Source organism: Anolis sagrei, chromosome 6 (assembly GCF_037176765.1).
Source record: "Anolis sagrei isolate rAnoSag1 chromosome 6, rAnoSag1.mat, whole genome shotgun sequence".
NCBI lineage: Eukaryota > Metazoa > Chordata > Lepidosauria > Squamata > Dactyloidae > Anolis > Anolis sagrei.
In genome coordinates this window covers 60444349-60461888 of record NC_090026.1, presented here as the reverse complement: position 1 = coordinate 60461888, position 17540 = coordinate 60444349, and the positions used below count along the sequence as shown (strand labels likewise).

General features: G+C 42.1%; 1 protein-coding gene across 1 annotated transcript in view; it reads right to left on the bottom strand.

Annotated features, from left to right (window-relative positions):
• COL15A1 (collagen type XV alpha 1 chain) overlaps positions 1–17540 on the bottom strand; it is a 216930-nt gene that overhangs the window by 118865 nt on the left and 80525 nt on the right. Inside the window, exon 3 of the mRNA XM_067470147.1 lies at positions 2743–3290. Within this exon, the coding sequence (XP_067326248.1) occupies positions 2743–3290 (548 nt within the window). The remainder of the gene's footprint in view (positions 1–2742; positions 3291–17540) is intronic.

Sequence of the window (17540 nt, the reverse complement as noted above, 5' to 3'; positions counted from 1 at the left end):
TTGTGGCGCAGCTGGCTGAGTGTCAGCTGCATTAAGATCACTTTGACCAAAAGGTCATGAGTTCGAAGCCAGCCCGGGTTGGAGTGGGTTTCCAACCAATTGTGTAGCCTGTTGTCGACCTTTGCAACTCAAAAGACAATTGCATCTGTCAAGTAGAAAAATTAGGTACCACCTTAAATTGTAGGGAGGCTAAATTAACTGATTTATGAGGCCATAAAGAAGACTCCAGCAAAGCATTCCAGCAGGGAAGCATGCGGGGAATGCGGAAGTGCTTCATCAGCGTCGCTAAACTAACTAATTTATGAGGCATGGCAAGACTCCAGCAAGCACTCCAGCAAAAAGCATTCAAGGAATGCGGAAGTACTTCATCAGTGTCGCAGATGGATGATGAAAGCGACAGCTCCCCTGGTGGCCAGAAAAAGTTAAATAGCTTCTGTCTATGTCTGTATATGTTGTATGTCAAAATTGGTACTGAATGTTTGCCATATATGTGTACACTGTAATCTGCCCTGAGTCCCCTGCGGGGTGAGAAGGGCGGAATATAAAAGCTGTAAATTAAATTAAATTATTATTATTATTGTCATTATTATTAATATTATTATTATTATTAACACTTCCTCTCATGTGATGGGAAAGTGTTGCTGCAGGTGAAACAGGGCACAACATTATGGCCCCATTGCTCCACTGATTCACTATGAAGACTGGTGAGTTACCCGACAAGATGGGCCAAAACTAAGAAAATGAAGTTCAACAGTGACAAATACAAGATACTCCACTTAGGCAGAAAAAATGAAATGGAAATATACAGAATGGGGGACAATGCCTCGCTCGAGTGCAGTACGTGTGAAAAAGATCTTGGAGTCCTCGTGGACAACAAGTTAAACATGAGCCAACAATGTGATGTGGCGGCAAAAAAAGCCAATGGGATTTTGGCCTGCATCAATAGGAGCATAGTATCTAGATCTAGGGAAGTAATGCTACCCCTCTATTCTGCCTCGGTTAGGCCACACCTGGAATATTGTGTCCAATTCTGGGCACCACAATTGAAGAGAACCACATTTTCATTTTGTTGAAGCTGTCCACATGCTTGTGGATTTCAATGGCTTCTCTGTGTAGTCTGACATGGTGGTTGTTCTAATATTATTATGATATGCAACTAAAACTTATGTTGAATTAATATTTTAATTTTAATAATAATAATAAAATAATGGTTGCAAGTGGGCACCCTTTATCTCCTGGCAACCAATATTTTTAGACCCAGGCAACCACTGAACAAAGCATGCAAGTAGAATTGGGAAATAGCATTGGGTATGTGAACAAGACAAGAAGCTCCCACTCACATCTCACCTCAACTATTGACAATTTCTCATTGATGTGCTTTGTGTTCACAACCATCTCTGTTTTCACCTGCTGCTTACAACCTTGCTGCTTACCCACATGTAGATGCTCCTGCTTGAATGCATAACACACTTCCACCATCGAGCCTGACACTAAACATCTCACTATTCATAGAATCAAAGAGTTGGAAGAGACCTCCTGGGCCATCCAGTCCAACCCCCTGCCAAGAAGCAGGAATATTGCATTCAAATCACCCCTGACAAATGGCCATCCAGCCTCTGCTTAAAAGCTTCCAAAGAAGGAGCCTCCACCACACTCCGGGGCAGAGAGTTCCACTGCTGAACGGCTCTCACAGTCAGGAAGTTCTTCCTAATGTTCAGATGGAATCTCCTCTCTTGTAGTTTGAAGCCCTTTTTCCGCGACCTAGTCTCCAGGGCAGCAGAAAACAAGCTTGCTCCCTCCTCCCTGTGGCTTCACTGAGTGACAGTTTCTCATTGGTGTGCTTTGTGTTCACAACCATCTCTGTTTACACCTGCCCCTGCCTGTTCTTGCAACCTTGCTGCTTACCCACATGTAGATGCGCCTGCTTGAATGTATAACACACTTCCACCATCGAGCCTGACACTAAATATCTCACTATTCCTACTTAGCAAGGATGTTGTACTGTTACAATTAGTTGCTCAGGTGATCTCTCTTTCTAATTTCTCCTCCATCACATGGCATCCTCCAACACTCTCCAATCCTCAAATGCAACTCCCTCAAACACAAACATGTATACGCCATCCCCATCTTGCTCCTATTCACCAACCAAAGGACTGTGCCCATGTAGGCAAGGTAACATACTAGGGCTGGGCGGTTTCGTTTCGTTAATTCGTAATTCGTTAATAATTCGTTAATTTTTTCAATTACAAAATGATAACGAACCATTCTGGAGCAATTTTTTTAAAAAACGAATTTTTAAATAGTTTTGTAAATGCTTCGTATTTCGTTATTGTTTTGAGGTCGTTTCGTTATTATTTCCGCATGTCTGGGGCAAGTTTTATGGTTGTTTTTTGTTTAATTAGTGAAAAAAAATTATAATATCACACCAACAGTCAACAACAGAGGGAGAGGGAAGCTTCAGAAGTTTTTGGAGGTTTTTTAGCATATTTCGCGATCACGTCCGCCATTAACGAATCGATTTGTTATTGTTTCGGAAATCAATTCATTAATGTTTTGTAATTTTTTTCACATTTACGAAATTTCGTAAATATCGAACTTTTTTAAAGGAAAATTTTGTAATTATTTTAAATAACGAAACGCAAAAAACCCCAAAAAACGAATCGATTTTAGAAACAATTTTTTCCGTTGTTACCTAGGCCTATAACATACATCATACACCCATTTACCATACAGTATACTTACAGTGAATCTGTCCAGTCCCGTTGCTCCTGCATTCCCAACAAATATTCCTGAGCTGGATTCAAAGAGCAAGGCATGACGTGATCTCTGGAAACGGACTCTGTGATATTCCTCACAGTCCATGAACAAGACAATGTCATTGTCCTCTACAGTCATAGTAAAGCGATTCCATTTGTTGGTCATCACTGGCACTTTAAAGGATGCAGCTTCTCGGGATATTTGAGAACCTGGTTCAGTGTAGTACATAATGATTCTCTGTGTGGTATCATCCACAGGTGATAGTCTGATGCCCAAGTATATTGTCTTCTGAAAAGCATCGGTTATGGCAAACAATACCCCTCCATGGTCACTATTTGGTTTGACAGTAACAGTGATTGCAAAATCTTTGTAGAATGGCTGAGGTATCAGAGTTCTTGTTAGGCGGCCTATGTTTGCTTCTGGTCCAAAATTGTAGGCTGGAAACCCTCCGTATCCAGTGATAAAGGAAACTGATGGGGGCAGTGGAACGCCTATTAGTTCTGTTAGGTCAAGATTCCCCTTTGATCCCCTTTCTGTAACACAAGACAGAAATCACAACGTATTTAGTTTAAGGCTTATCAATACTACATATTTCACAGCTCCTTTAAGCTGAGTCAAGTACTCCAAAACATTTGGGAAGAGGGAATTTTGAAGGCAAAGTTTTCTGACTCTTTCCCTTGGTCATCATGACCCCTTCTTTCTATATACAGGGTTAGTCAAAATGAATAGGCCAATATATATGTATAATATATATATTATTGGCCTATTCATTTTGACTAACCCTGTATATAAAAATGCTCTGGTCATAATGAGTAACTTAAAAACAAAAGAACCAATTAACGAAATCACATCAAATTTGGCAACAAAACGTCTCACAACACAAGGAGTGACCATCACTCAAAAAATTATGATTTTGTCATTTGGGAGTTGTAGTTGCTGGGATTTACAGTTCACTTACAATCAAAGAGCATTCTGAACTCCACTAACGATGGAATTGAACCAAACTTGGCACACAGAACTCCCATGACCAACAGAAAATACTGGAAGGGTTTGGTGGGCATTGACCTTGAATTTGGGAGTTGTAGTTCACCTACATCCAGGGAGCACTGTGGACTCAAACAATGATGGATCTGGACCAAACTTGGCATGAATATTCCATATGCCCAAATATGAACACAGATGGAGTTTGGGGGGAAATAGACCTTGACCAACAGAAAATACTTAAGGCCATCCAGTCCAACTCCCTTCACCAGGGCAAGAAAACATAATCAAAGCCCTCCTGACAGAGAGCCATCCAGCCATAGATATAGATATATATATATGATTCACACACACACAGAAAAAGTATTATAGATTTGAAAGGGACTCCTAACGATGGACAATTATATGTTGCATGTTCCAGAGTAGGCAAACTAGACAATCTCTATGTCAACACTGTCAAAGAAACATCAAGAAATATTGCTTACCCACAAGTATCAAGACATTACATATATTAGAAACCAGCGCTTTCTAATTACTTTATTTTCCATATCACCAGACTGAGCCACAGCAACGCGTGGCAGGGGACCACTAGTTTCTTCTAAAAGTTTCTAGTTTCTTTTTTCTGTGATAAAGAAAAGCATGCAATCAGCAATCTTTTAACAAATTTCCCAGTCAGAGAAGAAAACTAGTGAGAGAAAAGCAATAGACCCTTGGTGAGCCAGTATGGTGTAGTGATTTCAGCATTGGATAGGACTCTGGAGAATGGTATTTAAATATCCACTCAGACACTGAAATCTACGTGGTGACCTGAAGCAAGTCGCACTCTTTCAGCATTTGGGGAAGGCCACAGCAAACCTTCTCTGAACAAATATTTCCAAGGAAACACAGTGAGAGGTTCATAAAACTTTATACGGTTCTGGCCCAGCTTACTTGTCCGAACGCATCTCCCTCAACATCCCGCCTTGTAGTTTAAGATCATCTGGGGAGACCCTGCTCTCACTCCCGCCAGTGTCACAAATACATTTGGTGGAGATGAGAGACAGGGCCTTCTCGGCTGTAGCCCCCCGCCTGTGGAACTCGCTTCCCAACGAGGTAAGATTGGCTTCATCCCTCCTGTCTTTTAGGAAGAAATCGAAGTCGTGGTTCTGGGACCAGGCTTTTGGACAGCAGGCATAAATAGGGCTTTGGATATGGAATTTGAGTGGAATGGTGACATGGCGGTTAATACTGTTTTTATTGTTTTAATTAATGTGCTATTTATTGTTTTAATTGTTGTTATATTGCATATTTTAATTGTTGTTATATTTAATTGTTGTTATATTATAGTAATTGTTATTAATTATGTAATGTGTTAGGTTATTAACTGTTTTTATACTGTAGCATTGAACTTTTGCTGTTCTCATTTGTTGTGAACCGCTGTGAGTCGCCTTCGGGCTGAGAACAGCGGTATACAAGTAAGGTAAATAAATAAATAAAATATATTGCTTTGTTATATTTAATGGCATCAAATTGTGCCAAATGTAAACCATCCTGAATCCCCCTTTGGGGGTTGAGAAGGACGGGACAGAAATACTGGAAATAAATAAATAAATAAATAAATGTATTGTTTCCATAAGCTGGAATGACTTGATAGCACACAGCAACAAGCAGAAGCAATGGACCAGAGGTCCTCAAACTAAGGCCCGAGGGCCAAATATGGCCCTCCAAGATCATTTACCCAGCCCTTGCTCAGAGTCAACCTAAGTCTTGAAAGCACACAACAACAACAATCCTATCTCATCAGCCAAAAGCAGGCCACACTTCCCATTGAAATATTAATAAGTTTATATTTGTTAGAATTGTTCTTCATTTTAATTATTCTATTGTTTTAAAGTGGTTTTTTTTGCACTACAAATAAGATAGTTGCAGAGTGTATAGGAATTCATTCATTTTTTTCAAATTATAATCCGATCCCCCAACAGTTTGGAGGCCTGTGACTGGCCCTCTGCTTGAAAAGTTTGAGGACCCCTGCAATAGACACTTGTCCTAATACATTATGTGATCAGATTCTATTGTACCTAAGTTAACTTTAAGCATTATGCTACCTATGATGATATGCATTATACTACTTATAATTTTATGGGTCTTCTGTTCACTCATCCCTGAGACCTGGAGATCACAGGTTGCCATTTCCCTCTTTTAAAAAAAAACAGAAGTGGGAGTTTGCAGCAGAGGTGCAGGTGGAGGAGAGCTAAGCACCGGGATTGTGGCACAGCTGGCTGAGTGTCAGCTGCATTAAGATCACTCTGACCAAAAGGTCATGAGTTCGAAGCCAGCCCGGGTTGGAGTGGGTTTCCAACCAATTGTGTGTAGCCTGTTGTTGATCTTTGCAACCCGAAAGACAGTTGCACCTGTCAAGTAGGAAAATTAGGTACCACCTTAAAGTGTGGGGAGGCTAAATTAACTGATTTATGAGGCCATAAAGAAGACTCCAGCAAAGCATTCCAGCGGGGAAGCATGCGGGGAATGCGGAAGTGCTTCATCAGCGTCGCAGATGGACAATGAAAGCGACAGCTCCCCTTGCGGCCAGAAAAAGTTAAATAGCCTCTGTGTATGTCTGTATATGTTTGTATGTCAAAAAAATGGCATTGAATGTTTGCCATATGTGTGCACATTGTAGTCCGCCCTGAGTCCCCTGCGGGGTGAGAAGGGTGAAATATAAAAGCTGTAAATAAATAAATAAATAATAGCCCTTCCTTCTCCCCTACTTTCCTTTAAACTGGGAATCAAGGACAGGATAGCAGTGGGATGAGGTGCAGGACAGAATCAACAGGGCTTGAATGACTGGACAACTCTCCTACTTGATGTTCCTGAAATACGTATTTCCCTCACTTCTCCAAACCTTACAATGTAGAAGAGAAAATCTGGATTCCTAAATCCTTGAGTATTTCCTGATTATAAAACAAGATCAAAAGAAGCACTTTTTGTTCCTTTGTTAAGTAAACTGCCAACATCTCTACTAGGGCTGTAAAATCGATGAAAAAAAGGTTTGAAAACTCATTACAAAGTTAGGGATGGGGGTGGTGTTTCATTTCTAAAGTGTTTCTAAAGTTTCTAAAGTGTTGTTAGTGAAAATTTTGTTACTTTGATAATAACGAAATTTTGTTACTTTTTCATTATAGTAATTGAGCAAGTGGAGAAATTTCAGGCGCTCCTTTCTCCCTCATTTTACAGCTATTGGGGTGAAACTTGCTACAATGGTAGAACATGTTTGCCGCTGCTAACCCATTGTTTCAGAACGTTTCACTTATCCACAATTTTTGGGAAATTTTCAAAGTTTTTATAAACAACATTTTTTAAAAAACCTACAAGAGCTGTCTCCTTGAATTTTCTATACAATGACACAAGATAACAGGGGAATATTCATACATTTACTGATTTTCGGGAATTTTTTTAAGTGTTGACAAAAAAACCCACTACATCTATTTCATTAAATGTCTCTCATATTATCTGTCCAAATGCATCTCTCCCTATGAACCATCGTGGAGATTAAAATCCTCCGGGGAGGCCCTGCTTTCTGTCCCGCCATTGTCACAGGCACGATTGGTGGGGACAAGAGACAGGGCCTTCTCGGTGATTGCTTTCCCTTCCTTGTGAGATCAGGTCGGCCCCCTGTCCTTTAGAAGGATGGTAAAAACTTGGCTGTGGGACCAAGCTTTCTGGACAGGGCAATAAAGCAGCAATAGGAAAGATTACCAGGCCAATTATGAGGGTATTTTTTAAGTAAGGTCCGTTTTGTTGTAGACACTAGTAGTTCGCGTGCATACCGCAACGAGTGCGTGCGTAGCGTACCAGCATGCCTCGGGAACAACTGTGCTCAGTTTCCGCTCTGTAGCTAACCTGTACGGTTCTGTTCTGTGCTTTAAAAATGTTTAAGACTATCAACTCACCCGCCGTATGTGAGATTTGCTCAGTGATACGGTTTTTGTCAGCAAGAAACCTGCCTGCTGCAGAAATTCATTGACAGATTTGTGAAGTATACGGTGATACTGTTATGAGTGAAAGCAAAGTGCGTAAGTGAGTACGGCAATTCAAAGATGGCCGTGACAACGTCCATGATGAGGACTGCTCCGGTCATCCTTCTTTGATTACAGTGAACTCTTGGTTGTCGGAGCAGGCGGCAAGTTTTTATGAAGAGGGTATTTTCAAATTGGTTCAGAGGTATGATAAGTGTTTGAACAAACTTGGCAACTATGTCGAAAAATAGAGTGAAGTATGTACTTTCTGAAAATAAATTTACTTTTTTGAAATAAACTTTCGTTGTGTACTTATGTTCAAACGGATCTTACTTAAAAAATACCCCTTGTAGATTTGATGTAGATGACTAGGATGGTTTCAAATGGTGTATTTTAATAGATTGATAAAAAAAATATGTTTATGTATATAAGAATTTGTGTCTCAGCATTGAATTTTTGTCGTATATATGCTGTGCTCCACCCAGAGTCCCCTTCGAGGTGAGAAGACGGAATATAAATGTTTTAAATAACTAAATAAATAAATAAACCGACAGAACTTCCATTTAGGGATTTCTTCCCAGTCCAGTACAGAGATTTGCTTACTACACTGCACTCTACTATGGATGTCAAATATTTCTGCAATAGCTAGCTCCAATTTTTCTTTGTCTTTTTTTATAAGAGGAAATATAATTGCATCTTACATTCATATTGTTCAAACAACTTTGTGGTACTGTGGAATCTCGTACAAAATGAGGGTTGCAAAGAAATCTGAGTGAATTCTGGCATTGTTCAAACACTAAATATGACATAGAAGCTATGTGGTAGGGAGATGGATCTAAGTTGGGTTCCTAACTTTACTGAAAGTATGGCTGGCTAGCATAATCATTATAGGATTTTTTTGTTTAAATTATAGAGACCATTGCAACAGGAAAGTATGGCTTAATCCCCTGCACTATAGAAGGGCTGTAGAGTAATACTTTGGAACTTGTGATCTAGATTGTCAGAATGCTCCAAGATGAAGTACCAAGGACAAAAAAAGCAATTGAGTGCAGACAGTGAGGGACGAGACAAAATCAGAGCTGTTTCATGTTTGGGGACTATGTTTTCGTGGATTTTTCCTGATAAATAGACAGTTCTTGTATAAACCCACCCACAACATGTGATTCCCTATACAATGAAAGTCATTAGCATTGACAAATTGTGAAAATTTCTGTCTGTGACATTAGATCTGGGAAATTTCATGTAGACATGTGCAATATAATCTATATAAATAAAAATGTAATGTTCGTTTGTGCTATTCACAGAACTCGAAAACCACTGGGGGAATTGACACCAAATTTGGACACGATACACCTAACAACCCAATGTATGTCCTTCACTCAAAAAAACCCATAAAAAAACAGCAGAAATCCCAAAAATCCACATAAGGGAAGAGCTGCCGTGACAGCATTGAGAGCCAAGCGCATGTGCATACACGGCCATACAAACAGAACTGGCACAGCAGGCAGCACCAAGCTTCCTCCCTCACCGCAGCAGGGAGCTTCCTCCCTCATGGCAGCCTACTCGGGAGCATATCCCGCACACATGGCCACGCACATACACACAACTTCACCTTCCCTTTGCCATTTGCTTTTTCTTTTAAAGGTTAGGCAAGCAGGCGCAAAAGAGGCATTTTGCTCTAATGGTTGTGTGTGAGTGAGAGAGAGGGGGGAAGGAATATCCCCGCAAGGCTTGCAAGCCCTCCTCCTTTCTCCCTTCGGGCAGTTTCCTCTCCTTCTCATTCCTCCTTCTCCTGCCTCTTTCCTTCTCTCCCTCGCTCCTTCCCCTTGAACTTCCCAGGCGATCTCCATGGAGCCATGACCCCTTCCTCTTCACCTTCCTCCTTGCCTGCTGTGGCAACGGAGGAAAGAGAGAAAGGAAGAAGGGAGGAAAGAAAGAAGGAAGCATGGGAAAGAGGGGAGAGTGCACCTTGCACAGCCCGGGGGGGGGGCAGTAGAGAGAGAGAGAGAGAGAGAGAGAGGCAACCTCCTATCTCCCCTCCTCTTGGCTCTTCCTGTTGCCTTTGCAAAGGTGGGCACTTCCAAGCAGGCCCGTAGCCAGGATTTCGTTTCGGGGAGGGCTGAATTTGGGGGGGGGGGTCCGGGGGGGGGGGCTGAGTTTCGGGGGGGGGGGGCTGAGTCTGAGTGAAAGAGGGTCTAGCCTAGCAAACCTTTTGTATCATTACCCCAATACCCTCATGCATATGGGATATATTGAATATGGTTATCAGATCATGATATGAATAAACATAACAGTTTAAATAATGCACCAGTAAGGCCTTTTTGCGAACCACCATGAGAATTTCGGGGGGGGCTGAAGCCCCCCGAGCCCCCCCCCCCCCGGCTACATGCCTGCTTCCAAGGCTTCCAGCCCCCACCAAGCTTCTGAGGCAGGAGAGAGACTAAAGGGACCCACAGAGAGGAAGAGGAGGAGGAGGGGGCAGATGCAGAGGCAGCAGTTGCAGACGGACCCCAGGCTCAGAACCCACTCAGAGCCCGTCACAGCCGTTTCCGTTGCAACTTGGTGGGGATGGTGAAGCCAAGCAAAGCAGGAGGGAGCCAGGAGCTGTGGGGGGGGGGGGCTGCCTGACCAATGAGGGGGGTCTGCCCCTGTCAGGGAGGAAGGACAGTTGGGAAGGTAGCGTAGGATATCTATAGTCCCACAATTTGTCCACGAAACAAAACACACAATAGCATATCCACATTAAATCCAGTCATGTCCAACTCTGGGACTCTGGTGCTCATCTCCATTTTTTAGCTGAAGAGCCGGTGTTGTCCATAGACACCTCCAAAGTCATGTGGCCACTGGCATGACTGCATGGAGCGCCCTTACCTTCCTGCCAGAGTGGTACCTAATTGCTCTACTCACATTTGCATGTTTTTGAACTGCTGTATGAATTGAAAATCATTCTATCTATCTATCTACCTATCTATCTATCTATCTATCTATCTATTAGGGTAACCACGGAAAAATTTGTTTCTAAACTCGATTCGTTTCCAGGGGGTGCTAGCGTTTCCAAATTCTAAATACTTCCGAAATGTTGAGATTTCAAAATTTCGTTATTTACGAAATTTCATTAATTTCGAATCGATTCGTTAATGGCGGACGCGATTGCGCAATATGCTAAAAAACCTCCAAATGGGACAGGGGGAACTTCTGAAGCTTCCCTCTCCCTCTGTTGTTGACTGTTGGTGTGATAATTTATTTTTTATCATTGATAAAACAAACAACAACTATAAAACTTGCACAAGACATGTGAAAATAATTACGAAAAAATTACGAAATAATTTCGAAACAATAACGAAATAAATTGAAAAAATTGTTTCGAATCTAATTTACTCCTCACACTATTCCTGCATGGCTCAATATCGGATCGTAAGCGAATTTAAATACGAATTAATAACAAATTACGAAATTAACGAACGAAACCGCCCAGCCCTACTATCTATCTATCTTTTACAACTTGGCAACATAAATATGTTGGCAGAGCAACAGTGAGTGCGTATGGGTGTGTGGAGTTGTGAAAATATAGTGGAATTAATGCACATGCAAGATCATCCCCACAATAACCCCTCAAGACATGCACTCCAGCAGAGCCACTTATTTCCCGCGCGACTGTGTGTATTTGAGGGGAGAGTTGAGGAAATATAGTAAAATTAACATCCATGTAGGTATTCTCCACAACTTCCTTTCAACATAGACATTGCCATATTATCCACACCCATATGTGTGTGTGTGTGTGTGCATGCACTATATCTCCCCCCAAAGAAAGGAGACAAAGAGGGAGGGAAGGTTGGCCACAGCAACGCGTGGCGGGTACAGCTAGTATGTTATATTATAGTAATCAGTATGTGAACTAACATGAGTGAAAAGATCCTCAAACCAAAGCACAAGATAACTCCTATCATCAGTTACCGCTGTTAAAAATCTTATTTTTTAAATCATGCTCTTCCTTTTTCCTTTCCTTTAGTCCTTCTTTTGAAATTTGCATAGCATCGTAACAAACCTTCTTCTGACCGTTACATTTCACAGTCTTCTGGTTCCATTAATTACATTTTCCAGCTTTTGTGCCCATTTTTGTTTATGTGTCTGTCAAAGAGTTGCATTTATTCAAACTGACATTTCAGTGGGAACAGCAAATATTAGTTTATTCAACCAAGAACAAAGAAGGAAGTGGGCGGATGGATGAGCAGATAGACAAAGAAAATGAGCGCATACAAATATAGCAATATAAGAAAACATATAAGTTACAAAACATGAAAAATGGAAAGAATAATCTCAATCATTCAACTCCAAGTATTTAAAATGGTTTCTTCAAAAGTTGGGAAACTCAGTCAGGAAGAATAACAGAGAAGCAAAATATCTGCATAGTTTTCCCTTGACATCCAAACATCTTGATTAAATTATTCTGTGAAGAAATATAAATTGTTCTTTTGTACACAACAACTCATGTTTCGTTCACACACAAAAAAGAGACATAAACACAATAAACACATAAACAAGCAGACCTTCCATGCACTTCTCTGAAGAAATCATAAAATCATAGGATCATAGAGCTGGAAGAGACCTGCCATGCAGGAAAAACACAATCAAAGTACCCCCAACAGATAGCCATCCAGCCTCTGTTTAAAAGCTTCCAAGGAAGGAGCTTCCACCACCCTCCGAGGCAGAGAGTTCCAGTGCTGGAAAAGCTCATACGGTTAGGTAGTTCTTCCTAATGTTCTGGTGGAATCTCCTTTCCTGTAATTTGAACCCTAGTTTCCAGGACACCAGAAAACAAGCCTGTTCCCTCTTCCTTATAACGTCCTTTCCCATATTTATACATGGCTATCATGTCTCCTTTCAGCCTTCTCTTCTGCAGGTTAAATATACCCAGCTCTTTAAGCCACTCCTCATTGGGGAAGCTGATCCTTTTAGTCTTCCTCCTCTGGACATATTCCAGCTTATCAATATCTCTTTTCTTTATTATTTATTTATTTATTTCCGTTACTCCTACCCCGCCCTTCTCACCCCCGGAGGGGGACTCAGGGCGGCTTACAAGGGAGGCACAATTAGATGCCCATATCAATATACAAACATACAAAAACACATTTAAACAGTTAACAGATTAAAAACAGATTAAAGCATCAATGTCATCACAGCATATCACCATCAGTAAACAATTTCCAGTTCAGCGTCCCAAAATTCCGTAAATCCGCTCTATTCAGTCAGTTCTTTCCATCCTCCAGATCCTTCCTTTAGTTGCCAGAGTGTCCAAATGCCTGATCCCATATCCAGGTCTTCACTTTTTTCCTAAATGATAGGAGAGAAGTCGCCGCTCTAATCTCCCTGGGTAGTGAGTTCCATAGGCAGGGGGCCACCACCGAGAAGGCCCTGCTCCCCGTCCCTGCCAGTCTCACTTGTGATAAAGGCGGGGTTGAGAGCAGGGCCTCCCCAGAGGATTTAAGATCCTCTGGGGAGGCCCTGCTCTCAACCCGCCTTTATCACAACTGTGGTGCCCAGAATTGGACCAAAGCCAAATAGAGAAGCACCATCACTTCCCTCAATCTAGACCAGGGGTCCTCAAACTTTTTAAACAGAGGGCCAGGTCGCAGTTTCTCAAACTGTTGGAGGGCCAGATTATAATTTGAAAAAAGCATGAATGAATTCCTATGCACACTGCACATACTTTATTTGTAGTGGGGAAAAAACACTTAAAAACAATACAATAATTAAAATGAAGAACAATTTTAACAAATATAAACGTATTAGTCCTCAAACTCAGAACAAACAACGAGAGTCAGGACAAAGATCCACCCAGAGGAAAAGCGTTCTTGCCATACATCAAGGAAACCACTGAGCGCATAGGGAAGCTGATGAGGAAACACAACATACAAACTATCTACAGACCCACCAAGAAAATCCAACAAATGCTACGTTCAGCAAAGGACAAGAGGGATCCTCTCACTGTGCAGGAATCTACCGTATACCATGCAGCTGTGGACAGGTCTACATAGGGACCACCAAACGCAGCATTGCCCAAACACGAATCAAGGAACATGAAAGGCACTGCAGACTACTTCAACCAGAGAACTCAGCCATAGCAGAGCACCTGATGAACCAACTTGGACACAGCATATTATTTGAGAACGCAGAAATGCTGGACCACTCTCACAACCCCATTTCAGACTACACAGAGAAGCCATTGAAATACACAAGCATGTGGACAATTTCAACAGAAAGGAGGAAACCATGAAAATGAACAAAATCTGGCTACCAGTATTAAAAAAAAACTCTAAAATTAAAACAGCAAAACAGCAGAAGGAAAACAATCAGGGACATCTAATCACCTCTCAACAAAAGATTGCTCCAGGCACTGCCAGGCCATCAAAGGCTAATCAAGATGGTCAACTGAAACATTCACATCTAGCTCCAGAAGACAAGAGTTCTTTGCCCCACCCTGGTCTTTCCACAGATATATAAACCCATTTTCCTAGTTCCAACAGACCCCACTACCTCTGAGGATGCTTGCCATAGATGCAGGCGAAACATCAGGAGGGAATGCCTCTAGAACATAGCCCTATAGCCCGAAAAATCCTACAACAACCCAAACTTATTAGTATTTCAATGGGAAGTGTGAGCCTGTGTTTGGCTGATGAGATAGGATTGTTGTTGTTGTGTGCTTTCAAGTCGTTTCAGACATAGGTTGACCCTGAGCAAGGGCCTGGTAAATGACCTTGGAGGGCCGCATCTGGCCCTCAGGCCTTAGTTTGAGGACCCCTGATCTAGACACTATACTCCTTTTGATTCAGCCCAAAATCCCATTGGCTTTCTAGCTGCTGCTTCACACTGTTGGCTCATGTTCAACTTATTGTCCACTAAGACTCCAAGATCTTTATATATATATATTGACTGTTGTTGAGCCAGGCATCACCCATCCTGTATCAGTGCATTTTGTTTTTTCTGCCTAAGTGAAATATCTAATTGATCACTTTTTGATGTTCCAAAACAGAGAGTACATTTCCTTGGCACTTCCTTCCCATAGTAATGAGATTAGATGCCCCCAAGATACAGGAGACTATGCCTCACAGAGAAACTTTAGCTGTAGGACTGGACTAGCTACAGGCAGTGTTTAGTTTACGAACACAATAGTTTCGCCTGCATCTATGACAAGCATCCTCAGACCTAGCTCCAGCAGACAAGAGTCCTTTGTCTCACCCTGGTCATTCCACAGATATATAAACCCTTTTTCCTAGTTCCAACAGACCTCACTACCTCTGAGGATGCTTGCCATAGATGCAGCAAAACGTCAGGAGAGAATGCCTCTAGACCATGGCCATACAGCCCAAAAAAACCTACAACAACCCAACCTATTTAATGTACTTATGACACAGATACTTTTTAAAGTGTCACTCCAGCCAGATTTTTTTTTAAGTTTTGGATAGCAAAGGGAAGAGTTAACACCCCTGTGGTGCTTGTTTTGCTGTGCCTCTGTTTAGATTTCCCCTCACTTTCTATCTCTGTGAATTTTGAATAAATTGGCTTGTTATGGAAACAAGGATTGGTGACAATACTTCTGTTGAGACACCTTACCTCCATGATAACTCTTTCAAAACTGAATTTCCCTACCTAGGGATAGAATTTTTTCACTTCCTGTTGTTTCACCCATGTTCTTAACTATCAGTCATTTGTAAGTCAGATGTTTGTAACTCGGACACTGCCTGTAATAGGCAGCAGCAGCTGAGAGGGATAACACTGGTGGAGAGTTTCTCAAAGACAACAGTACCATAAGTGTGACCCTGGACTCATCGCTGAGCCTGGAACCCCAGGTTTCGGCGGTGACCAGGGGAGCATTTGCACAGCTAAAGCTTGTGTGCCAGCTGCGCCCATACCTTGGGAAGTCTGACTTGGCCACAGTAGTCCACGCTCTGGTTACATCCCGTTTAGACTACTGCAACGCTCTCTACGTGGGGTTGCCTTTGAAGACAGCTCGGAAGCTCCAACTAGTCCAACGCTCGGCAGCCATATTTTTAACAGGACCGGAGCGCAGGGAGCATACAACCCCCCTGTTGCGCCAACTCCACTGGCTACCGATCTGCTACCGGGCTGAATTCAAAGTGCTGGCGTTGGCCTTTAAAGCCCTAAACGGTTCCGACCCAAGCTACCTATCTGACCGCATCTCTGCCTATGAACCCACCAGGAGTTTGAGATCTTCCGGGGAGACCCTGCTCTCGATCCCGCCTGCTTCTCAAGCTCGGCTGGCGGGGACGAGAGATAGAGCCTTCTCGGTGGTGGCTCCTCGGCTGTGGAACGCCCTTCCTACGGACATTAGACTAGCACCATCTCTAATGGTATTCCGCAAAAAGGTGAAGACCTGGATGTTTGTGCAGGCGTTTGAGTAATTTAGTGCAATCTGGTAATGGAACATAGGAATGGAACAATGGACGACGAACCTGGACTACGCTTGGATGATGAGAAGATTGGGTACGGTTGTTTTTTGTAATAATTGTGCATTGTAATTGCTTATTGGTAATTTATGGATAATGTGTTAAGTCAATTGTTATATGTTGTATGGAACCACTGCTGTTTCTACTGTTTTTACTGTTTGTGAACCGCCGTGAGTCGCCTTCGGGCTTGAGATACAGCGGTATATAAGCAAAATAAAATAAATAAATAAATAAATAACTAATAAGCTACTACCACACAAAATAAGACAATAGTTAAACACTCTAAAGCAGGGATGTCAAACGTATTTTTATCAAGGGCCACATCAGTCTTCAAAAGGTCATTGAATCCACAAACGGAGAATCCGTGGATAAAGAGGGGCAGTTATAATTTTTTTCACCTAGTGGTTGGTGCTCTTTAGTTTTTACCCCATATGAGTCTGCAGATGTTATTGAATGACAACATCAATCACTCCATAATACGCATCTCCGTATATGAACCCACACGATCCCTCCGTTCATCTGGAGAGACCCTGCTCACAATCCCACATGCGTCGCAAGCGCGTTTGGTGGGGACAAGGGACAGGGCCTTCTCTGTGGTAGCCCCCCCCCCCCGACTCTGGAACTCTCTCCTCAAGGATATCAGACAAGCCCCAACCTTGGCAGTCTTTAGGAGGAGCTTGAAGACCTGGCTGTTCCAGTGTGCCTTTCCAGAATAGGAAACTCCAGCATCATGTCCCAAACGCACTTTATTAGAGATTTAAGATTGTCTGCACATCACACCTAACAGCACAACAACAGAGAGGAAGCAGGCAGGGGCATCTAATTACCTCTCAACAAAAGTTTGCCCCAGGCACAGTCAGGCCATTGTATGCTTATCAAGGTGGTCAGTTGAAACATTCACACCTAGCTCCAGCAGAGAAGAGCCCTTTGTCTCACCCTGGTCATTCCACAGATATATAAATCCTTTTGCCTAGTCCCAACAGACCTCACTACCTCTGAGGATGCTTGCCAAAGTGCAGGCGAAACATCAGTAGAGAATGCCTCTAGACCATGGCCATACAGCCCGAAAAAACCTACAACAAACCAGTGATTCCGGCCATGAAAGCCTTCAACAATACATCTTCCCAATTTCCTTTTTTTCTTCAAGATAAGACTTTTTTCAGAACTTCCCACTTGTGCATGCTTTTGCCTTGTTGCAAAAGCTAAAAAAACCCTTTAAAGTACACCTTAATGTGAATAAATGCAATACCAAAAAATTTATTTAACATGATTAAGATGTGTTTGCACAAAGCTTCAACAATCCAAAAATACCGGAGTTCAGAGGGTGAACAGCACTGACCTT